Source organism: Barbatula barbatula (genome assembly GCF_947034865.1).
Source record: "Barbatula barbatula genome assembly, chromosome: 24".
NCBI lineage: Eukaryota > Metazoa > Chordata > Actinopteri > Cypriniformes > Nemacheilidae > Barbatula > Barbatula barbatula.
The window spans coordinates 15931167-15957480 of record NC_136787.1 but is presented as its reverse complement, the minus strand read 5'-3'; the positions used below and the strand labels follow the sequence as shown (position 1 = coordinate 15957480).

The 26314-nt window shown below is 38.2% G+C and overlaps 2 protein-coding genes across 2 annotated transcripts; both read right to left on the bottom strand.

Moving 5' to 3' along the window:
• Positions 1-4475: 4475 nt before the first annotated feature.
• Positions 4476-7901, bottom strand: wscd1b (WSC domain containing 1b; the record flags this gene model as incomplete). Its single annotated transcript, XM_079449470.1, has 8 exons — positions 4476-4828; positions 4978-5178; positions 5369-5533; positions 5624-5795; positions 6430-6551; positions 6812-6996; positions 7278-7392; positions 7490-7901. The coding sequence occupies 8 exons, from the start codon at positions 7899-7901 to the stop codon at positions 4476-4478; spliced, it is 1725 nt and encodes a 574-aa protein (XP_079305596.1).
• Positions 7902-24668: 16767 nt separating this feature from the next.
• On the bottom strand, positions 24669-25496 carry bhlha9 (basic helix-loop-helix family, member a9; the record flags this gene model as incomplete). Its single annotated transcript, XM_079447953.1, has 1 exon — positions 24669-25496. One exon carries the CDS (start codon positions 25494-25496, stop codon positions 24669-24671), a length of 828 nt encoding a protein of 275 aa, XP_079304079.1.
• Between the last annotated feature and the right edge of the window lie 818 nt (positions 25497-26314).

Genomic DNA, 26314 nt, shown 5'->3' with positions numbered 1-26314 from the left:
ACAGGGCACAGTGTGAAAAGAAACAATATTGATGGTCTTTCTTGTGTTGTAAAATGACCACTGACAGAGTGACTGGAGCAGTAATGATGCTCTCTCTCTCTCTCTCTCTCTCTCGGTTTAATATTAGTAGCAACTAAAAGTCACATGCTGAAGGTCGATAATGACTCAGCTGAGCTGGTTTGGGTTTGATCTCTTTTGGGAGTTTGGCACCTTTGTTTTTCACAAATGACCTTGGTGAATTGAAAACCAATGATCTGTGCTGCATCTGTCTCCTGAGTATGTTATTGTTTGATGTTAACCGCATGTTTGTGATGTTTATTATAAAAAGTTTCACTTCACTTCAAAATGTTGTATGTAATATCAAGTAATGTGTACGTGATGGATAGTTCGTAATAATCCAACTAAAATATAAAACTTGATTTTAACATTCTGAACAATAGAAGTCAAATATGAACATGGTTCTTGGGTTTTTTTTCCAGTAAAAAAATATTTTCCAACAGGGATTAAGAAATTTGGGGTTTCATTCAAAGGTCCTGTGTAGTAAATTTAGCGACATCTAGCGGTAAAGTTGTGAATTGCAACCAATGCCTCACTCCACCCTCCATTTCGTAGCACTATGGAGGCTGACACAGAACTAAGATGTCATCATGTTTTCACTTCTTTGCCGAAGGAACTAACGTATTTAACGCAGAGCAGTTTGTCCATTTAGAGCTACTTTAGAAACAACATGGCGAATTCCATGTAAGGGGACCCGCTGTGTATGTAACTAGAAATGGTTCCTTCTGAGATAATAAAAACATATCGCCTCATTACGTAAGGACTTTATTCACCTCTGAAGACATAGTTATGTATATTGAATTGCATTTCTGTCAATAGATCCTTCAAATTACACACAGCACCTTTAAGGGATAGTTAAATAGAGATTATCATATACATACACTTACACGCTGCAGTGCCCCGCCATCTGTTTAATATTTGTGTGGAAATAAACAATTTATATTCATTAATACGGATGCACTGAATTCACGCCTCACCTGCTGCATTGTCTCCGCTAGGCTTTCCTCGAATAATATCTGATCCGTTATCTGAAATACTATTTGCTCACTCAACTGAACATAACAAGCTTTATATGCCGTAGCCATTTCTCTACACGATTATGACACACTAATACAGTACATCAGAGTTTATTAGCACAAGTAAGTATTACCCACAATGCAATGCAACCACAAAATATGCTGTCTTGGAGAAAGAACCGACGGATGCTTCAATGAGTGTCACTGAAATGTATCTAATGGGTTTATATTTTTAGAAAGCATAAAGTGAATACAAAAGTATGTGTGTGCAAAAGACTGAAACACGTATGCTCAAGGTGACTCCTCTCAGGCTTTCACCGCGGTCCTTTGAGGTTTATAAGCGTCACACAGTATAAGTAGGTTGAAGTCTAGTTTTAATGAATGTAAATTTCTTATCGTTTATTCTTGCATACCTTCCTCCCTAAGCGCAGATGCTCGGCAATGCATGTTCAGTCACTGACATGCTTTGCAACTTAATGTCTGTTTCAGCTGAACGCTGATATATTCAGGCTATTTTCATGACCAATGCCCTTGTTTGGACAAATGTGTTTTCTTTATTGTCTCTGTCTGACAAGGTTGTGACTAAGAAGGGGTTTGTGGTTTATTAGTTTGTTTGTCTCGGTAGTCTGTAGGGAAGCAGGACAGAAGGGTGAGATGAGAAGGAGACTGTGGGTGCTTTTGACAAATTCTTTGACAAAAAGTCTTCAAATAAAAGCATTAATACAAGTTAAAACATTAATACAAGTAAATAAAACAAAAATCAAAACAATTATAACTATTCTGCTGACTAGCTGAATGTGTTCTTTATTTTCAAAATGAGAAAATCTCTCTTGCTTCAATCTGAACTAACAGGAATTCGTAACTATTATATGAGGATGTTAATTCATAGAATGTGTATCGTACAAAAAATGTAGAAATCCCGCAACACTAAAGCTCCCACAACACTGTAAAAACTGTACTTTTACAGAATTTTCCTGTGATTTACAGATTTTTATGTATTTTTGAAATACAGTAAAAAACGTAAAATTACAGAAAATATGCAAATTTACTAGAAAACAATGCAGCTGTCAGTAAAATTACAGAAAATATGCAAATTTACTAGAAAACAATGCAGCTGTCAGAAAATTTTAGTTTTTTATAAACAAGATTTGTTTTATTTGAAGGTCAAAACTATAAAATTACAGAAAAAGTGGGAAAACAATGTCATATATAACCTTACATCCCATAGTTTTACAGAAAAAACATATTTTACAGTATATATAGTTACATGTATAGTTTTTCCAGTTTACAGAAAATTTAATTTTTTGTAGTTAAGCCCCAACCCTCACTGGAACCCACAAATTAAAACTTGCAAATGCGATTTTACAAATTTATACGTAAAATAATTAGGAATTGTTGTGAGATTGTGTTGACTTCCACTATTCTTGTACTGTATGTTGAATTAGATGTTTCCCTAATATCACCGATCAGTTTCTGTAGTTGCGGAGCACGCTGTTGCTCTGCAGGAGGGAAATGACAGCACAACATTATGAAATCATTAAATTGTGTCACATGGTGATAGATTGTTCCTGCGCCGTCACAAAATATTTAACAGATGGAGTGCCTGCTTGATGTGTCAGTGAGTCTTGGATGTGTTTGGCAGGGACCAAACAGAGCAGTCATATGCCACAGTTATTTATGTCAATCTGTCAGATTCGTTCATACGCACCGCAGGAGCATGTGCTCACATTTTAACAACGGAAAGGAAGGCAGGGGATTGAGTTTAAAGGCAAAAATGATTTAGAAACAACATTTGAACTGATCTTAGTTTTAAAGCTCCATGATCTTGGCTCAGAGTAGTCACTGTGTCGTCGTTTCAATTCTTGGAACAGATGAATGTTTCTTCGTATCAAAGCAAGATGTTCTTCAAATGCTCTCTCAGATGAAACCTGATGGAAAGAAACAGTAATTCATGTTTCTTAAGGATGACTTGGTGAAGCTAATATGTAAGGTTTGTTAAACGGGACCATCAGTTAATCAATATTTGCTTTTAATCACAGTTAAAATGGACAATTCAAATACAAATGAAACTTATCTCATAATTTAGGCCTCCTCATGCCACCCCATACATATATTTCTTACATCCTTGGCAAAACAAATGTCTGGAAATGTAAAACTAATATTTCCTATACCGACAGACTATAGCTAAATAAATAACAGGCTTTGTTTATGGTAGACTAAAGAAATGAATTCATAAACATCTAGGATGGGATTGGGTAGAAACATTATTCCTCTCAGTCAAGACTTCGTGTAGTGGTTCCCAAAATGAAGGAACTAACAATAACCGACCGACCAATACCTTTATATGTATCTTTGCTGCTAAAGAATTTTTGCATTTTAATGTAAAATGAATGCATTTACTCTATGTTCTGACCTTCACCGCACCTGCAATTTGAGTTTTAGAAGCACTTGCATCTAAAGATGCACCAGTTTATTATTCAGAAGCTCTAAAACACATATCAGCGTGCTACTGTTATTCCTCTCAAAGAAAAATACCACAGAGCTTTTTTCCAGAAGTAGGTTAAGTGTCTTGCTCAAGGCCACTACGCCGGAGAAGGAACTTTGCATTCCCAATGTACCACTGTCTCTCGGACATGGGCTGAGCCTGATGTATTGTATGTCCAGTCAAGCATGTGCTGAAAGAAGACCACATTTTCTGTTCAAAAGAAAAACCTCTGTTATGCATTCATAACCACGGTTTCTTTACAGCTCCTAGGCAGATCATACAGAAGTAAACAAATAAGTCTAAACCTTTGTCTATTCTTTTTGTAAGGCTGAGATTCTTTCCTTAATCTGTGATCTGTCACATCTTATTCAGCATTCTTTTAGATTGACGTCTGATTCATTAGTCATTGGGATAAAATGACAAGAAGGACACAAGCTGCTTTGACGCGAAGAAACTTTATCCATGAATGTGAATGCAACTGGTCCCACCTGCGCCTTTGAAGAGACTTTGACCCTGAGATTCCAATGCAAATCAGAAACAGACAGGTAACTTTAGGTTTTCATTTGTAAGTTTAATTTGAGTTAAGTTTACAATAATCGAGTATAGTAGGGTTAAATAATGCTAGAAATGCTAGGGTCATGTGTTTTGTATGGTATGTATACAATACACTTGAGGGTCAAGAATAAAATAAAAGAAACTGATGTTTAAAGTATTTTTAATCAAATTAGTTCATTGAAACAAACGTACAAACTAAACATAAATTCCTGTCGGCCAGTAAAATGTCAAATTTGACAACAAAACAAAAGTATAAAGTATTTTTTTTATCGTTTTTACAATTTTTATAGCAGTCATTTGAGGCACTTTGTGGTTCCGCTTCATCCGCTCCAATAGGGGGCAGTATCTGTGTTCATGTAATCTCATCTGTGCATGAACTCTTGTGGTAGTCCACTGAGGTTTCTGTCTCTTAGAGCTTCATCAACAGTTTGGATGTATTTATCTATACGTTCTCTCATTTCAGAGGTAAAAGGTTCAAAGGTCAGAATACGAGATCCAGAGCGTTTAAAATGTCCATCTCTGTTGCTTTCCGTGCAGAGAAGTCTTTCCTCAGGAATGCTGACGTTCAGGAATGCAGTGATGGTCTTTAACTGTGCAACAAGATCTTTCTGAAGATTCTCGAAGTGGACCACCAGCAGGCGACGGGCAAACTTCAACCAAGCCAGAGCGTGAGACACCCACCAGGAGGAATAACTGTCCACAAACTCCAACCACTCTGAAACAGAAACATCACCATTTTTACCAAGTACCAAACATCTACAAATGACAACAAACAGTTTCAGGGCACACAGATAAAAACCAAACTGTGTGGTCCATAAGCTTTGCTGATTGTCTGAAATTAATGTGTTTTTATTTCATTTGTACCTTTGCTCCTCCAATGAACGTCTGAAGCGTAGCCCAGGTGTCCGGCACACTTGCGGTTAAACTCGGCCATGAGCGAGCGATAGGGGTTTCGCATCAGCAGGATGGCAGTGTCGAACATTTCAATCTGTCGCTGGCCGCTCTCGTGAGTCTTGACACAAAGGACTCTTCCACTCTGCCAGTGATCTTTCTCACCTTTAAAACCTGAAGCAGGGTGGAAAACACACATACACCTGTGCATCAAAACTCCAGCCTTCTCAATTTTTTTCTAGCTAAGAGAAGGCTCGGATGGCTTTAGATGTTTGTTCTTATATTCCATAGTAGAAGTGCTATAGACAGAAACAAGACGATATGTTGAAGATGAGGGTTTGTGTGTACATTAGTTGAATCTCACCTTTGTTATAAAGCGATCCGTCAAAGTAATAACTGCCAGTGTAGAATCCAGTGGCCGACTCGATCAGGTGTCGTAGCCAGGTGTTTCCGGCCCCTGGAAAGCTGGACAGGGCCACTAGAGTGCTGGGCCTCTGGGGCAGAAAGGTTCTTTCTTTGCATTTTGCATCTGAAAAGACAGATATTGGTAAAGATTCTTCAAATTCTTAGACCATAAAGTGTTAATTGTTAGCTTAGGTTGGATATGCAGTCTTTTTACCTAAAACAGGCGTACTGTACACCTGGAGGTAGTTGAGGTCATGTGGGGAGGTGTGGTTTGTTTGGTTGCCCCTCCCACATGTGTGTTCCTGTCCACTCCTCTGCAGTCTAATGACAAAGAGGGCGTGGCCGCAGAAACAGTCCTGCCTTCTTAAAAGGGCCAAGGGCAGCTCCTGACAAAGTCATATATAATTTAGAAGGCGTTAGAGAAAGCTGTCATATAATAATATAATATAATATAATTATATTATAATCTGTTCATATATAAACAAACGTTTTACATTAGAATATATATATATATAATATAAAATGTACTTGTATAATGTACATGATGAAACATTATTTAGTTTAAAGAGTCTATGGCCCGGTTTCACAGTTAAATTAGGATATTTAAGTTTGCTTTTACTAAAATGCCTTAGATTAAAATATTACTAGAGCCCATCTTGACACAATACAATGGCAATGACATATTTTAAGATATGTCTGGGAAATTTATTTTCAATTAAGACCGCTCAAATTTTCACTTTAGTCTGGGACTAGTTTTAAGCCTTTTCTGTGAAACCGGGAATATATGAAGTAAACGTATGGCTAGTTCACCCAAAATGTATTTTTTATACTTTACTTACCGTCATGTCTGTCTTTCTTCTGCAGAACACAAAAGAAGATATTTTGAAGAACGTTGGTAACCAATCAACATTGACTGTATGGAGACATTTCTGGAAATATCTTCTTTTGTGTTTCACAGAAGAAACATGAACGAATGAATGAACATGTCTTGCCTTTACGATGAGTATTTGTGAATTAAACCTGTTCTGTGCAGATGTCTATACACTCTTGAGGGGTGTGTGTGAGCCCAAAGGTCTGGATGAAGAGGTCGTCAGTCGAATTCTTTGGCTTCTTGAAACATCTGTGGTAGTGCACAGTTCTGTCTGTGAAACATTGAACAGAAAACTGTTGCGTTGCACAAAGCCTCAAGTGAACTGAAGTTTAAGACCTTTACTGCTCATCACTTTTAATCTGGATTTATTTTTGGCACATGATACTGGCCTGTGTGCTGTGGCCAACTTCAAATGTAAAAGTTTTCGTTATTATTAAATTAAACATGTAAACTTCTACCGTAAGGTTAGTTGTGAAACTTATCAAAAAAGTGTTGTTCTGGTTTCTTGTTTGTTTTCTTAATTTGACTCACATTTTCTTTGACCAGGAAGCCGATCCTCAACTCTGTAGACAGACAGGCGTCCCACTCCTCCACAGGGGGATCCCTTTTGTCCCCGACAATCCAGATTACATTCCTCTCCCCGAGCCCGACGGGCACAGACCCTGTTGCCACAGTGACACTCCGCTCCATATTCCAGCCCTGCATACCTGAATCCACTGTAAAGAAAAAACATGTCTTCTACATAGGCAAGCACATGTCATTTGTGTTTCATTCTAGACAAGATTCTATTCAAATTGATGGAAAGTAGCCATGGAGTAATGGAGTGTAGCATTCATACAGTATCTGAGTTTCTGACTAAGTGATGTATTGATCCCAGTCGAGTTTAAAGCCGGGCGCCTCGCATTCTGCCACCTGTTTCCGGCAATAAACACTGAACGTACTGTTCTAAAGAACAGCGTTTCTCTCATTTCGCTCTTCAGATGCTTGACGTCTTTACCTCTCTGAGCAGGTGTCCTGACACAAGGCGCTGGTCATTTTACGGAAGTCGTAAAGAACGACCCCGCCAAGTGCATGCTCCGTTTCGTTGTTTATGAAACATCCAATGTAGGTTTCTTGTTTAGAATGATAAAAAAAAAGGAATACATATTTACAGACCCATCTTTATAAAAAACTATAGTATAGTTTATAAGAAATTACAATACGACTTACCCTTATGTCTGTTTTTCTTATGTAACAGATTACGTTCAGGAGACCTCTGCTGTACGTCTGTATTTCCGTGGAACCAGCGGCGTCTCTGATATCTGCTTTCCAAACTGTGAGATTTGAAGTGTTTATGGGCTGATCTGCTACCTGACAGATCAACAGGTTGGTTCTCCACATCCAGCATAAGTCTGGCACCATTCCTCCTGTAAAACCATCTCACGTTAGGATCCTCGTGAGCTCTTGGTGGTGCGGGTAGAGAGGGGATTGTGACGCTATCCGTTTCTCTCTGAAGTGATGAAAAACTATAGCGTTGAAACATTAAAACACTTCCTGCCATGATGTAAGCCACGCCCAGGAAAAGAAGGAGCAACTGTGCCCGCCTTAAGAAGTGCAGTAGTCTGTGGAAAGCTTTAGCCATCCTATTTTTGTACCAGTTTAGACCATCGGGTCCGATCAAGACTCAGTATACAAAGCAAATAGATACAACAGTGTTTATTCTGGAGGCTGGAGTGCAGCAGCCCTAAAATAAATAAAAAGATCTGTCAGGATAATCACACGGACAGACAGACAAAAAAATCATCTTCCCTTGAGAGAGGTGAAATCGATAAGGGTCTAGTCTTTTCTCTTTCGATTTAAAAAAAGAAAAGAGAAAACTGTTGTTTAAAGAGATGTGCAAGATGAAACGTTTATAGTACAACATCAGTCGAAAGAAGTGTGCTTCCTATGTATTTTGGTCTTCATTCATGCCTGGGGTTTACGATGTGCGAGTTGTCTGTTTTTTGGAGTGATGCTTTCAAATTTCTGCCTTCGGGGGAGAGAGCTGTCTATCCGGCTGAATGTCACATCACACATCACAAAGCCCATTGAAGCAAAAAGCTGTGCTCTCCAAACCATCGGCTAAGAGTAAATTTTCCAAAACTTTAATAGAATCTGTTTCCTGTAAGAACAGGAAGTCATTATATTTTGCCTGAGCTCTATTATAATATTCAGCTGAAATGGATTGAAATGTCGGATCCATATAGCCCTTAAAAATCCATTAGAATTGTGACTCACTGTTTCATAACAACTAGAGTAGCAAGCAGAGGTTGGTTTGTAATGGAGAATTATTCATACATCAATATCTCTCCATAAATACAGATTTTGATTCAGATATCCATCACGTCTCAACCCAAAACAGTAATACTTTCTACATCATCTGACAAAATGTCTTGTAAAATTAAGAAAGAGATATAGCACTGATCCTGGATATGGACTGCAGTAAACTGAATATTGAAATATGATGTACAGTAAATTATAAATAAAAAACCTTGCTATGGTGGCTTGAAATAAAATGTTTATCTAATGGGTCAATGTACATCTTTTGACAAGATATTTCATACGAGGAAGATTTCATCTTTCCTTTTGGTAAAGCAGTGGGCTTGTTTTTCAAAGCTGATCTATATTTATTCTGGTGTAGAAACAATACGATCGTCTCGACTATTTTAGTCTGATGGAACGATAGCATGCTGGGAAAGACAGCTCTAAAGGCACATTTAAAACGGAACCACTCTTGTTTCTATAGTGATTGAACATGGCAGGCAAATAGACACAAGTTATTTTATTACATACAAGAACTCAATGAAGAGAGTTGGAGACTTCCTTTCTAAGACTTATGTTTGGATAGCCTAGGGATGTCTAATTAGATACTGCATCTTATCTTGAATTTAAATTAAAATTTGAATTTAAACGTAAAATAGTAACAATGTCTACATCAGGTTATTTGTCTCATCATGGTAGTAGTAGTAGTAGGATGCAGAAATGTGAACCGCAGGTCATTCATTTGCTCTTTGAAAACTTTTAAAATCCAAAGTGATTGTCATATTATTTCAAAAGGACCGAGACAGAATGAAGTTTTATTTGAGCATTGAAGTACCCAAGTGAGTCTTCATAGCGCTTTCAGCACCGCGGACAGCTCCCATTTCATTTCTATAGACTCTGATATATACATTCTGATCACATACCCAACATTTAGGGATCATATGACCATACTGACGAAAAGATATAAAGACAATCTTAAGACACTAAAATGCGTTGAAATCAAACCTAAACTCTGTGGTGAAAAGACGACCGAGACAACTCCTTTAAGTACGATATTTGCAGAAACGATATGCATTTTCGGACGCATCATTCGATTGTACGTCATCAATGAAAACAGACGCGTTATTAGAGTATATTCTGAGATTAGACATGTTTACCTCAGCGTTATTTGATGATGTGTCTCAGATCAGATGTTCACGGATGTTTCAGCCTGAAAGCTCCGCGACTCCAGTGATTCCTCACGTGAAAAACTCACTTCCCGCGGTTGAATGTTACTTGTCGATTATCAGAGATGTCGTTTAAACTGGCAAAGTTGCACACTCTTCCATGTTGTGTGACTTTCGGTCTCTGTCGTTCCCGTTAAACTCGGTGGGATGAAATGAGCGAATCGTGGTGAATAAAACGGGAGCTGTTGTTCCCAGGCAACGTGTAAAACGCGGACTGTACTCGTGATGCCATCAGAGGTCATTACAGGCGTCGAGATGCACTGTCTCTTAACTCTAATGTGGATATTTAACCTGAAAGGTGAAACGATTTTAAAATTGAAACTTTGTTCTCAGGTTCTCTAGTGTATTTTCTTTAAATGTTAAATTGGGGCACGTTTTATTATGTTTTACTGGGATTTTTACACCATTAATATCAGTTAATGTTGGCCAAGTACAAGTTTGCTGTTCTGTTACACTTTTAAAAATGCAGGGTTCTTTTCAACGGTGTTGGGTCAAGAAGGGATTTTCTTAACCTATGCTGGGCGTCAACCCAAAATGTGGGCTGTTTTAACCCATTGTTGGGTCAAATATAAACATTTTGAATTCAACACATTGACTGGGTTTGTCCCTCTTTCACAAGGCTGGATTGAAAATAACCCATCATTTTTTTGTGTACTCATGCATAATGTAATGGATACTAATTTCAATATGCTTTAACTTGGGATCCTGTGATTTTTAGGATGCATTGATGGTCTATATGTTTTAAATTTGTAAATGTTTCTATCAGCTTTCAGAGCAAACATGTCTGAGTCCCATTTAAGCCTCACTTATATTATTTTGTGTTTGTCTGTTTGATTAACGTGCATTGATTCATCCCTCGCTGGCTTTCAAAATCTAAGGTTAAAAGGTTTTCACGCTGCTTTTATTGAATCATGCATGGATTCTGTTTTCAGGCTAATGAGCCGAGCTTTTATGTGGGTGTCTGTTAGTAAAATCAGCTATTCAGATTGTTAAACCCATCAGAGAGAGAGGGAAATGATGGCTCATTGCTGTTGTGCATCTGAGATCTAGAGTTCCCTTTGGCTTGAGAGATCTTTCCCTATCTGCGGTGAGCAGAACGGAGCCTTTGTTCTAGCGCAGACAGAAGACGAGTACATTCATCTGGCAAAGACAAACACGGACAGACAAACACACAGGAAACCAGCTGAAAATGAGACCAAGAAATATAAACAAACAAAGAGCTGAGATGAATTTTCCTAAACATACCATAGAAGAGAATAGACCCGCAATGTCTGTCATTAAATTACATTTATAACTTGAATTGGTGTTCTAAAATATTACTGTACATTAATTTCATTATAACATATGTCATATTGTGAAGCAATAGTTGTGTTCAGGTCACAACTACACAACAGTCATCTGTATGAGTGAGTCACGCTGTATGTGTCTCACACACAGGGCTTGTTTTCCTCAAACTCGTCCTCTTAATCTGTTTTTGAGGTTTGTCCCTCAGGAACACTGACTGCAGAACAGTCCGCCGTGTTTTCAAGTAATTATACAGCACGGATGTTCAAGGTCAGGGACCAATCGACGAAACAATTTTGTTTGGTCCTGGCGGAGAATGGCAGATTTAAATCTGTTCGAGTCTCTTGATGGCCACACACTTTAGGGCTTCAGGCGCATCCACAGATTCAATCCGTTGCCCGAAGCACTTTTCTCTGTTGAGAGCCATCTTCATTCTCTCTATCTGTCTGTCTGTCTGTCTGTCTGTCTGTCACATTCTCTCTCGCTGCTGTCTTTTATTCTCGTAGGCTTTTGATTTATTAAAAACAGCAGCTGTTTTGAGTTTTGCTATCCATCAAACGGATTTCGTTTCTCTGCCTTGCATGTCATTTTCTGTGCATGTTTTATGAGCTGTGTGAAATGAATACGCTTTCAAACATTAGAATGAAATTATTTAAAAGGGAAAAAGATCTTGTTGAGAGTGAATTTACAGTCTTAGACATAGAAACCTTATGCAATGGTATTTGCATTGACACAACATTTTAAATGGAAGAGATCAGATGCTGGATTCTGATTGGTCAGGACATTTCTAGTGAATAGCATCTATAGATAACACTGCTTGCATAACTATTATTGCGTATGCAGCACTGAATCGATTAACTAAATTGCAATCTAAGGGTGTGTTCACACTTGCTATCTTTTTTTGAGTTCCGTTCTTGTTGTTATGGAAACATCAGATTTCGTTACTCGCTTGTCAAAAAGGCACTTGGCGCGGGTGTTTTTTTTTTTTTAGAAAAGTTTAACTTTTTTCAACTACAAATGACGCTCTGAGCTGCAGAAAAAGACTGCTTCTTTTAAACACGGTTTACTCCATAGGATTATAATGTAAAACAGAGGCTGACATCTTAAAAAAAGACAAATCCTAAGAACAGCTACAAAGGTTTTTAAACTAAGTTTCTTTTTGGAACCGCTGTATGTTGTGAAGGAATCTTTCTCACTCTTAAATGATGTAAGCACATGCAGTACCACAGTAAATGAGAAGAACAGGAATGAGGAACGTATACACTTTTTTATCATCTATATTAGAGAAAATATTTGGGGTGGACTGACATCATGTAGATTAGCACAGCAAAAACATGAAACTGGAATGCTTTATAAAAAGGGTTTCTATGCAAATGAATACATCATAAATATCACTTCGTAAGATAAGGCACCAATTCTGAGCAAATCAAAATTCATTAAACCGCAGCAGGACTCTATATTTAATGTCTGCATGGAGATCTGTGACTAATGCAGGTCCTGCCCAGACTCTTGGGTTCAGATATTAGCATTGTTACCATTGCGAAGTGAAAAATATGACCAGAACATCTCAGGCTTATTTCTCTCATGTAAAATTAGAAGAGAACGCAGACCATGGATCTCATGAATTCAAGGGTATGAAACTTTTCATCATTGTATTACGTTTGTAAAGCTCCTCTCAAAATGCATGGGAACAATCTTTCTCTCTGTCTCTGTCTTTTTTTTAAGCGATTCTGCTGTGTGACTCTCTCATCTGGATGACAGTCATGCTTACACTGTGTTTTATTCACCAGTCCTGGGGGAGAACCTTCAGGTCCTTCTCTACACACACACACACACACACACACACACACACTGAGGCTCCAGGAAAATAGTGGCCTGGAATTTAAATGGATGAATAATAGACCAAGCCGAGGTCTTTGGCCGCTTCTGCACGAATCCAATATGAGTAGTTCTTTATCTCGGCGGCATTTTGAAAAATCAAACCTGACATTTTATGGGGACTCATGGGAAATACTTGCATACAAACAAAAAAGTGATACAAAGTCAAAGTAAACAAAACATTTGGAGGCGAGGTGATTTCTTATATCTGTAGGCATCAGCTCCTCTCTTTTCAAGAGATTGAAAGACTTTTATTTGAATTTCTAGTTTCTTTAATGTAGACCCATTTTTCTTCAGAAAGTGGCTGAATTGTTTATATGTTATGTCCTTTAAGGAGTTTACAGCCCGTAATAACTGGGAAGTTTCTATAGGATAAATGGTTTGGAATGAGACGATGCCCTAAATAGGGAAATAATGACCACATTTAAATTTGGATGACCTTTTCCTCTAATATGATTCTCATTGGTCGCAATGTGTTCAACACTTGATGTTTGTGAAAAAACCTCAAGCCCTCATTTGAGATGAGCAAGTGTTATCTTGCTGAGGGCAAACTCTTTGATTTCTGCAGGTGGCTGGAGAGATAATGGCTCCAAAGAACCCCAATGGAAAACCATATCATTTTATAATCATTTGTCTTCCTTTCCTTCATGTTTTATTTCTGTTGAGACAAATGCTAACCTTCAGATACAATTTGAATAAAGCACCTATAAAACTACCTCTCAAGCCAAAAAACAAACCCACTGTCAACCCAGGTGAACTTACTTCATAACCCAACGGTTGGGTTCGTACCTTTTTGACTGTATATTTGGAAGATTTGTTGGAAGTAACACATGGCGGTTCTGGAAGCTGAGAGTGAGACACTGCTACAGTAGTTTTAATAAGAAGAAACATATTTTGTGCAGGGTAAATTGGTATCGTTTCTGCCTGTCACTTCAGTGGGTTTAATTGGCTTAGTTCAATAATGATATGGCATGAGAACAGCACTGCATGTGAATACGTGCTCCGTTCTGTGATTGAGACGTTTGTTTGACAGCTTGAGACGTTGAGGCATGCAGCATTATTACCGTACGTCTGATTCTTGTGAGAGAAGGATTGACAGTGTTCACAGCGGATGCCTACAGTGGATTGAGAAACGGCTCTGTTATGTGGGTGATTTTCAGTCTCAAAGTTACGAGCATGGTGCCAAAGCTGAAGGAAAACTGCAGAAGTGTTGTAGTTTAGCATGGAGGGTGAATTGCTAAACGAGTGAGTGAAAGTCAGACAGTCTGGGTTTCTTTTACCTTGAATGCGATGATTAAATGACAAAGACATGACACACCAGAGACAGGTCTGTTCTTTCTGATTAATGGCAGCGTATTGAGGACCGTTTGAGCACACAGGAGAACACACTGTCATGCCTACAACATCTCACAATTCAGCTGTATTGACATCTTGATACTGATGCTTTGACTTCGACCTCAATTAAGAGATTAGATTTCTAAAGAAATTCAGATGTGGAGGACAGGTTTCAGGAATAAAGACAAAACTTACACAAAGCAATGAGTTTATTCCTGGTATTGTTGTTGTTGTGACTAGTTCTATTCAGTGTCTTTTTTGCTGATGCCAAGGAGAATGTTTTACTGTCAATGATCTGTGTATGAATATCAAGGTATACTGTATAAAAAAGATTATATTATTAGTACATTTTATTTTGCAGAATTTTCACATATTTTTTAAATGCCGTGAAATCACACGAATAAACTGCACATTTACATGGTAGGTGCAAAATAACATAAAAAGCATTTTACTATACAAAAATATTATTTTGTGTTTTTTTTCTGGCGCCCCATGTGCAGCAATATTAGGCCTACAGATATTAAATTGATCCATTCATCCAGAAACCTATTCTCAAGTCTCAATGATATTCTGGTTGCCAGATTTGGCTCAGATCTTCACACCTTTCTTTATTTAAGGTATCATTCATGCCTGTAGCACAAATTGTGCAGGACAAATTGCACGCTTAATTTTAACTAAGTGTTAAGAGTTGAAGGCTTGTTCAGATAATTATAAGAAACATTTATAGTCTTGTTTGTCTTATAGCAAGCTCATCTATTAATCGCTTATACTGCATGCTCATGTCTGTCCGGCAAGACATGCGGCTTTCCGAGGCCCCTTGAGAAAATATGGGGTATCGCCAATACTGATGTTAGTTTCTTTTGTTAGTGACGCTATCGATCACATGATCCATTTAAGTCACGAGAAAAGAGGAACCCGAGTCATCAGATAGCGGTAACTGATTGATTATGGTTCATAAATCCAGTGTTATGACACCAGGAGTAGATAACTCAACAGTGTGATTTGTGCGTAAGCCACCCAAGGAAATGTACAGTTTCTGTTATCTCCTAAAACTGGCCACAACCCACCCTGGAACGATGGTTACTGACAAAATGAAACGTTTAGATGAATGTTAAGAGCACAGTCATCCATTAAACATTGACCTCTGAGGAAGAGGGGAAGAGAAGCTGAGATGGTCTTTATGTCCTCTGGCTTCCGGGCATTTAGATCACTCATCTGTGATTTTTCCTTTTTTGAGTCTCTTAGGTATGCTTCAGTGAATAAAAATGACATTCTATGGATATTTTGTGAAATAATTGTGCATATGATGGTACTGTAATTGCAACCAACGTCTCCGTCCACCCCTCGCCCCTCCCTTTTGAAGCACTACGGTGGCTGACACAGAAATTAAGATGTTGTCATATTTTGCTTCTTCGCCGTGGGAGTTAATGTATTTACGAAACATGCTCTGGTACTATATAAAAAACATGTTTTATACAGTGGTTGCCATTTAAATGACAGATTCTGTAAAAAACACGTGTGACCGAATCTTACAGGACATCCTTATTTCATTGCTGTTATGAGTTTTAATTGTTTTAAGGATATTCATAAATATTTTTCTTTATTAGAAAACATCTATTTACAGGGAGCAAACCTATGTTAAATAAAATTCGTTTTCATATCATATTTTTTGGTGTGTGTAAGGGAAGGAAATATTGAAAAGGCTATACTCCGAAAGCACAAATCATCTGCTAAAAGTATACGCATGTCTTATTAAACCTCAAACTTGGCTGCATACATTAGTTAGTAATAGCCTTTTATCAGATTCAATCTTCCATAATTCCCCAGCACTGCATCTGTCATACCAGCAGCGCCTCGGTGCTATCTCTCTGCATGCAAACACAATTTTCACATTAAGCTACCGTGGCACAAGCCATAAATATTTTCCTTCCCAATTGCCTTTTTATTAAAGGAAATGTGATTGGCTGAAGGGAGAGTTTATTAAACTGTCTGTATTTCCTTTATAATAACTGTACGCCGCGTCCTATGATTGTGACGGGTACTATCATTCTTTCTTTTCATACCCTTTTTTTTAGCAAACCTATAAATTCATAGTCGGCTGTTGGAATAAGGTTGCTTTTACACACAATAACAGTTATATAATAAAAAATCCTGTACTGGTAGAGCAAGGTGGTTTGAAGGTACATGAATAATGAAAGCTATACTGTATGACCTTGAATGCAAGTTTGGGGGACAAATCTACCAAATGCACAGATGTAATGGAATGGACGTTTGTTGAATTTGTCAGCTGTGTACTGGTTATCCTTCACACCGTTTTGACTACATTTATATAAGATTGTGGCGCATTTCAAGCTAAACTCATTGTACCTGGGAATGAGTACAAGTCATTCCCAGGAACGCACAAACACAAATTTGCACATCCATAAACGGTGTGTAATGTTACACAAAAATGAAAAGACATAAAGGCGAAATTGCCCGGCAGATCAGTTTAATATACAGCAACACTTAAAAACTGAAAAGGAGGAAGTCACAGACTAATGACTCATCTTGCACTGTTATGACAGCATCAATTAAGCGTTGTGTTTGTGGTGTACTTTAGTTTCTTACAATTTGAGCCTGAGAATATCCATTAAAATAGACTTGACATCATTCTAAAGAGAGCGGATGTAATTAGCTGCCATGCTGTCCTGACGTCTTCTTTCCCAAAGCATCAGATTCAGTCGGATGCCTGGCAAATTGCGGAGACTAACATTGTGCTGAAATAACTCTTATTATATCAAGTCTTCTTTGCAGTAGACTTTGCTGTGCAATCTAGATATATTTGCTTTAATGTAGATACATAATTTGGGATTCACTTATAACTCCGGGATATGAAAGTCTGCTCCAGAGAAGCGTTAACACCACTTATCAATTTCAGAATCGCATAGTGAGATGTTAAGCAACAGACAAGCAATAAAACCATGCATACATTGTAAAATAGAAGCTTTCATTCGACTTAAATTGCGGCGTGTGAGGGAAAGTGCTTAAGTGTCAGCTGGAATGATGAAGAGTTTAAATAATAAATTCATCAATTTTCACAGCAACATTTTCACAGATGGACGAGCAGTTATTAAACCACGCTGCTGTTTGTGTCCAATCCATGTTATTAATCTTGGAAATACGCAAATTGGAATGTTAACTTAGGTTAGTGTAAAGTCTCAAAACCTGACTATCCAGGATTAATAACAAACACAGGGTAAAGTGAAATGTGAAACATGAAACAAGATGAGCCAGGGTTGGTGAAAACCCTTTTATTAATTTCTTTTATTTGTTATATTACATTAGTTGTAGTCAGAATTGGATTATGAAAGTTAGCAATACATTCTCTTGTTTAAATTGAGTTTATTTCAATTGAATTCAAATTTAGCGAATTATTACTTTCTCTTTCCGGTCGCGTCTGGTGTAGACACAGTGTTAGTGGCCATTCACTCACCTTCCATTTATCCATGTCTCCACCAAACCACAACATCGTCTCCACCATGATCTAGTGGCAAAAATCAGCATTACCCTCAATAAGAATACCTACTATGTTTAAGTGCAGACATTATGCTCATGAGCATCCCCATCTGAGGAGTAAATGGTATGGAAATGCTAATCGTGCCTCAAGGTGGCAAACTTGTCTTAATGATACAACTGTTTCTCTCCGGCTCTAATTAAAAGGCCATAGCGCCTGCGTCATTAGCCGTGTACGCCAGAAAGGAGATAACTGATATGTCACTCATGGCTTCTCGACAGAAAGCTGTAGGAGGAAAATCAAGGTCTTGGTTGCGCATCTTTAGCAACATCCAGACGTTAGACACCTCTCTTTAAAAACAGATGACATTGTGGAAAGCTGTGATTGTTCGTGTGTTTTACTTCAATAGCACTGGACAGACATCAAGTGAGAATATAAGTATCTCAGTTATTTGTTGTTTATTTGGGGTTTTTGTTATTTTAAAAGAAGCATTAACTTATGAAAAAAACGTAAATGTTGTGCTTAGTGCCGTAAATAAAGAAAAAATCTAAGCAGACACGTGCATCAGCTCCGAACGGATGCGAATTTCCATTCAGCCTCTAACATTTCATTATCCTCTTACCGCTTGCAGACTTTTTGATTTGTTCAGATCCACAACACCGAGGTTGGCTGAGCATTCTGTACCGAATATTGTATTACAAAGGTGACATCTGAGTAAATGATGTTTCTGAGTCCCTAATCGAACCAGGAATCAAACTCTTGATAAAATACCCTGGAAGAAAGTTTCTCAAACTTTTCAGGACGGCGTATTAAGGTTATTTTTCATCTTTCGGAGAGGCCCGAGGTGATCCGTCTTCTCTGACACTGAATCGGTTTAGCTGTAATCTTATCGGCCCATTTTCCCTGCAATTTAATTTGCTTTTTGACTTGCGCTCCTACCGACTCATAAATGTCTTGATTGTGTTTGGTGAATTCGATTAACCTGCAGCGGGCACCAGACGAGCCACGATCCCTTAAATCCCGTTGCCATGTTAGCAGTCCTGACTCACTTGAGTGGGGAAATAGTGAATGGGTTAGGCCTGAATAAATTTTCGAATTAAATTATAAATTAAAAAATGTATAATAAAATATACAAGTAATACACATTCTCCAGAGGTGTTTTTGTTTAGATAGCAGCAAATGTGTCTGCAAACAAAATGCAGCACTGACTTGTCTGGTCAGGAAGAGACAAAAAGTCAAATTCAAACCCATCCAGCGTCAGATATGAGCTCTAAATGAATGTGTCCCGGCTGTAATTAGACTCTACCTGTCTGATGTACCATATGCCAGCTAGATCAGCAGAGTCTGGCATCTTCCACAGACTCGTTTAATTAAAGTTAGGATGTGCGGTTTGGCATCCGTATCAATGCCCAGCCACGGAAAATCATGAAGAAATAATGTAGCAAAGATGTTGTGTTTGTGCCATTTTGAAGGTCCAGTGTAGGTGAGGTTGCGAATTGCAACCAACGTCTCCGTCCACCCCTCGCCCCACCCTTTCGAAGCACTACGGTGGCTGACAGAAATTAAGATGTTGTCATATTTTCACTTCTTTGTCGAGGGAGATAATGTATTTACGAAACATGCTCTGTAGAGCAGTTTGTCCTTTTAGGGCCACTGTAGAAACAACATGGCGATTTCCAGGTAAAGGGACCCGTGGTGTATGTAGATAGAAATATAAAGTGTAAGCTCTGAAGACACAGATATGTATATTATATTGCAGTTCTCTCAAAAGACCCTCCAAAAATTACACATTGGCCCTTTAAATATCAGATAAAAAACAATTGTGTGTTGTTATAATTTTCCTCTTTAAAATCATCAGTTTGGTCTATGACACATGAAGTAAAGCTCCACACTTTCATTGTCTGTTTGTGACAGATATTCAAATTAAATTTACAAAACCACAATATGGTTCACAATTCACCGCAATGAACATTAAAAATATTAAGAATACATTTATTTATCTCATAGAAAATTCATATTGGTTATGTTATTTAGTTTATTACTAAGTTTAAACTGCAATACTCAAAAAAAAATGGCTGTCTTGCCATAACTGAGAATAATGAGATTTCATTAGATGCACCGTTATGAACAAATATCTGTTTGTGAGAAATGAATTTACTGATGTCACATGAGACACTATGATTCATTACCTTCCGAGAGCATTGTATTAGAGAACTGTTTGTTTTGATTCATGAATCTATAATCAGCTGTCATGTAGATAATCTCATCCAAGTCATTGAATTGATGAAGACGAACTCTGGACAGAACACAGGAGGTGGTGATGATTATGCTCCTAGAAAATATGGATTTTAATATTTATATTAAACGCACATACTGTGATCATTTCATGAATAGTAATGAGATACTCGAAAAGTACAGGGACTGAGAAAATTTGCCTCAGATGAGAGAAATTTGCATGTTAAGATCACATTGATGTTTACGCTGATCTGTGCATTCTGTCATTCAGAAGAGGAAAATAGGAGAAACCTGTGCTGGGAATCTGCATGTTTTCGTGAATACAGGTTTTTGTGATATTTTAATGAACACTGTATTATTGAAGCTATCAGTTCCCTCATGTGTGAAGTGTAGATAATACAAGTGCCCTTCATCACTCTTGGGTTTTTTATTTTGCAATAATGACCGGCAGGCTGCACATTATCCAATAGCGTAACACATGAGGTTCCAACAGCATAAGCTCTCTGACACTGTTGTTAACATTATCAGTTTTGGTGTTGTGTTACCACCTGCTGGTGTGTGTTAAATATCTGTATGTGCAACACGTTACGTGCCAACGCTGGCAAGGCTCAGTGGTAAAAGCATGGTGCTAGCAACAGCAAGGTCATGGGTTTGATCCCAGTTGATTGCACATAGTCAGAAACAAATGTATTGTAGAATGCAGTCTAAGTGGCATTGGATAAAAGCGTCTGCAAAATTCATAAATGTAAAACTGACACTGAAACTCAACCTCATCTCTGATTCTTTAACTTGCAATAGTTTTTAGTTTTTTTCCAATTTTGTTATATGCTTTTGTCTTTTTATTGTTGTATGGTTAATTTACAATCCAACTCTTGGGTTTGTCCCTTTTTGACCCAATACTGGGTTGAAAATAACCCAGCTTTTTTCAGAGAGATACTATTTGTATTTCAAATTAAACTTATTTCTCTTTATGGCTCGGACAGTTTTTTCCATTTTGAACCTGCTTTTATGTTAATATATTTTTGTTTTCATGTTACTTTTATTTCGATTTTTCAACAATTTTGTTACGTCCTTGTGTCATTTAATGACTTTACTGTAAGTTTAATTGATTTGATTTCAGTTTAAGTTTAGTTTTAATTATTTCCAGTGAATAATTTTTGTGCCTCAACACTTTATTGCTAAGGCAACGTTACTTCTGTAATATTAACTTTTTCACATTTTGAGGCTGGTGTTACATTTGATTTTAGATAACAAAAATGTTTAAATAGTTAACTATAATAGCTGTGCATTAATGCATTAATATGAATGTGTGTGTGTGAATGAATGTGTTTGGTTTTGTGTGTCTGCATGTGTCTGAAGTCATCTTCTGTCATTCAGCCCGAGTTGAGTCATTTCTATCCCTCTCTCTAAACTTGGCATGTTTCTTTTGCACATTCTGTTGAAAGACGTCATGTGGGAGATGCATTGCGGTTCAGAAGTTTACGAGAGAGAGGCGTTGTTGTGCTAGAGATGACTCGCCATATGAACTGTGTAATCTCCCTTACATATATGAATGAATCTGACCAAGCTTTATTGAAGACCCCTTAAGACATAGGAAATATAAGCTTCTCAACACATTCGATTTTTTGACATAAATAAATGTGGGGCAAGATTTATTTGAGCAATCTGAAATTGATTGGACTGTGAAGTTTCCTTTGGAAAAACATGAACCAATGAATCACATACATTAAGACCAGGAACATGCATTAAGAAAGCACATAGGGTCCATTTTGATTCATGTTGCCTTAATGGCTGGTAATTGGAAGCTTTGCTGGTTCAATTCTTGCTAGGAGTTTCTCCTATCTCCTATTGAAATGCTTTAAACCCCTCGATGTTTGTTACACCTTTGTATCAAAGCCATTGTGTGATGATAAATTTAGATTCAGGTAGTTCCTGTCTTTCTAAATAATGTGCTTCCCTCTAGTGGTAAAAACTCCCATTGCATGGCTGATTATTTAGACTGTTTCTCACCTGACAGAAATGTCAACGTTTTGGTTCTAAATCTGATGAGCAATGTCTGCATTGACGGGAAAGATTTGCTCACTGCAGAAAACAAACACATAAACCGTATTTGATGTGTTCATATACGGCCTGACAGGCCTGTAGCCGCAGCGGGTAGAATGACAGACATGCCGTCAACATCACTCAATGCATTTTCTGTTAATGTCATTTAACACGTTCCGTGTGAGTCAGAATTTGGCGTGATTCATGTCTGTGAATGAAATGAGAGGGAGAGAATTAATCCCTCCCCTTTTCTTTCTCACATTCAACCCTGTTGTTGTACTGCGGATCGGCCACACCTGCAGGCCTTTGAAAGTCTCTGTGTAGGGATGGATCAGTAGCCATGGGGCTCCCCGTGAGGCCATGGGGATTTTCTTCATGGGCAGAGCTCACACTTCCTTCCTGTGAGGTCATAAATCTGTCCCCACAGCACATGCTAATGGTCTAATATTAAGAGTGTTTAGGTTCATCTGCTTCAGGAAGGACCCTACCTGAGGCTCCCCTGCAGCTCATTCCAAAAACAAGGAACGCCTTTCGAAATGGGAAGTACAGTAATATGTGCAGTAAACATCTCCTGCTGTGACTAAAGAGAATATATGTATGTGTAGAGAATATTTTCATATGAAACTGCTTATGCATACTGTACACACATGCGCACAAACACGCTGCTTGTTGCCATAAGGACGTTAGATGGTGTTATGAAATGTAGTGAGTATTTTTTACAAAGACCAAAGCTCGATTCTACCAGAAATTTGTAGTCACTTTGTCTCCATACCCATGTATGGGAATAACATGCTACACACACACTATTGCTTGTCTGTCAAATGAGGACATTCTTGAAAATACATTTTGTGTTCTGCAGAAGAAGTCATACACGTTTTGAACAACATGTGGGTGAATAAATTACAGAAATTGCATTTTGGGGTGAACTGTCTGTTTATGTTAGTACACACACAAGTTGTTGGTACTTTTGGGGAAGCTTGCCCTGACCGACACATCTTTGTGTTTTTATAGCTTAATTTAAATAATGATAAAGACAAAGCATGTGTTTTTAATCAAGATTACAATTCTCCCCATTTTATTCCTTTAACAAAACTAACAGAAGGAAAAAAGCCGACAAGGTCAATATTATTTGCAACTGGTTTGCAATATGAGCGAGTTAACTGAGTCTTTGCCGTCTTCCTCACATTGAATGAAGTGTTTTCATTAAAGTATTTGTTTTAGGGGTGCAGCATTGTTTAAAAAAATTCAGGCCTCAATCGACTGGTAACATACATTTTTTTAAGTGGCTCGCCTCTCAGATATTAAATAAATAATAAAAGAACAGTCTGTTGCCAAAAGTGTTATTTTGCAATTTTGGAAATTAAAAATTGTAGATGTAACTGTTCGTTTTGACTGCTTTCAGTTGATGCCTGAAATTATTTTGTTTGAGTATGAGGTGAGTTTTGTTGTCTTGAAGATGAGATTATTTCCAGTTCACTGATATTCATTTGAGAGTTTATTTGAAAAAACAGATAACCTTTTTTTTATTTCTTTTCAGAAACCATGCTTTTATTATGTAAGCATGTCTTTATTTTGTTACATTGTGTTAGTAAGCAGTTTGTTTTAGTAAATATTACTTAATCAAAACAACCCAACTGCAGTTTGATTGATGTTAATTGAAATACACAAAAAAACATAAATGCTGAATCTGATTTTGCAAAATAACTCTTTATCTCATGATAGGAGGAATCTAATAAATTAAATATAGGTTAATAATCTCCTAGTATCCAAATGATAGGCTAATTTCCAAACATGAATAGCTATGAACTTTGAAGATATGTCAATTATATAACCTTTTTGCATTTTTACCTGTTGAAATTACGCACACACACACATTTTTTAAATGTCTACATTTAGTAAGAAAGACAACCAGTTTAGTGTCATGCTTTTTTTAAGATTTTATTTAAAGTCCTATAAAATCACCAATGATTTTTGACAAACAATCTTAAGAGACATTTTGAAACATCTTTCAGTTTATCAATGCATCATTAATAATACTCTTAAAAAGCACAAAAATATTTGATAATCTAATATATTTGCTCCTCTTTTATTTATTACAAATTCAATATACATTCACAATATCTGCAAATACAGTGTTTTTCCACCTCCTAGAAAAGAGTTTTGCAGAATGCTTGCAGTGATGTCCAAGTGCTTCAGTCTGTGATGGGTTTGAGTATTTTCCTGGGGATCTCGTTCACTGTATCGCTGTGTCTGAAACAGCCCCTTATACCCTAATATAGTGCACTATTTGAGGGGACATCCATTTTAAGTGGTGTCCAAATTCATAGTGGACATTATTGAGTGCACTCATTCAATCCCATGATGCATCATAATAAGGAGTCTTTCTACTGATGTACACTCACAGCTTGCTGCTAGCCATCTATCGTGATGCTCGGGCTGAATGAATTCCCGCGTCGCGTTAAAAGATGGCGCCCGCAGTGTTTCCAGTGCACTGCGTGTCCGATTTAAGTGACTGGTTTTCACCCGCTCCTTAAAGTGGACTATTTTAGTGAACTAATGAATTGTGAATAGGGGTATAGTGGGCAATTTCAGACACAGCCTATGTGTGCGTCCATCAGAGAGTGTTCTGACAGTGCTGAGGTCCGGCTTCCTGCCGGTAACTTATGTGCCACGGCACCGGGGGCGTCTGAAGTGGTTCCCCAAAACTGTCCACAAAACCAGGGCCACAAGAGCCCCAAATTCCTGCCTGATAACCCCCAGCGTCACTCAGTCTCCCGTACCTGGGCGGGCTTGCTGTATCTCTAGGGGGGGTCATGCAGTGTCCGTTCGGGTAGAGCTGGGGGTCAGGAGAGAAACAGGGGTAGTGAGGGGACGGAGGACAAGCAGGGCCTGTATGTCTTTGAGTGTCCATGAAAAAATGTTGTTCTGAAGACAGCCTGTGCAAGGGGGTTTGGATATGATGGGCGAGTGGCTGGTGCCAGGACATGACGTTCTGGGTCTCCAGCCGGAAAGGGGGAGATGGTTCCGTCTCTGACCACAGGCCACTGGGCTGACAATCGAGGTGGCTGCAGGGTTTCATCACATCAGCTGGTGGGTTGTTGGTGAGGTAGACGGATAAAGCGGAGATCCGATTGATGGCTCTCTGGAGCGTGGCGATCTTCGACAGCCGTTTTCCACTGAGGTCGTGATGTAACGCCACCCGGAGCGCGTTGAAGGCCTGGTTATAATCCATGATACGTTTCCTCTCTCTCACGTTGGCTGCCACCCTGCGGGCTTTAGAGCGCACCGGCCTGTTGCGCTTCTTGGCCGGGCGCTCCTCTGGCTCGCTTAGGTTGCTGCTGGGGTAGCAACCGTCGGGGCTGCTGTCCTCGGGTTCTTGAAGACTCACCTCCAGTTCCTCCTCTGAGAACTCTGAACTGCTGAAGCTGCCTCTGCTCGCCATGGAAAAGCTGCAGATCGTTTCACGTGTCATAGGTATCCCGCACTCCACGTCCGTCTCCCAGAGCTGCAGTGAGAATCTGAACGGCACTTTCTCACACTCGTCTGACGACCTGTGATTACCTGTGATGCCTCTCAACAGGTCGAGCTGCACTTTAAAGCACTTTGCTTAGCAGTCACATGGTACAGTCACCTATGAGAAATGTGGCTGTTTATGAGCACCCCAAGGCAAATTCACCTTCTCCCTCTCCAGACACGCCTTCTACTGCAAGAGCGCTACAACCGCTTAAAGGCCATGAAATAGTGTATACACTTGACTGAGACAAATAAACTTAAAAACAGACAGGGTAGCTATGTTTCAGATTTGCACATTCCATAGACATAGTGAAAATGATTACGTCATAAGAAAAAAAGTGCTTTGGTGGCCATGAGTAAGTGTAAACTGACCTTGTATTATAACAATGCTGAAAAGATTTAACAAAGATATATATTTTCTTTCAAAGTTATTTTGTTGCATTGCGATATAAAAGATATCGCGGTTCTGCACACAGCCCTCGAAAACAATTGTGACCATTATAAATTTACATATAATCAGCATTTAATTTATTGACCATTCCAGTCCAGTGTCTGTTGAATTTCATTGGCCATAAAGTCATCCAACAGCAATGTGAAAGACATGAAAACTGTGATAAAAGTTGAGTTAAATTTGAATTTTGCAAATATTACTGTTGTATTGCTTTAAACCAATATGAACTTATTTTCTTTGCAGTGGTTGAGATATAAAAAATACACAGCATTTTTCTGTTAGGAATTTTTCATGAG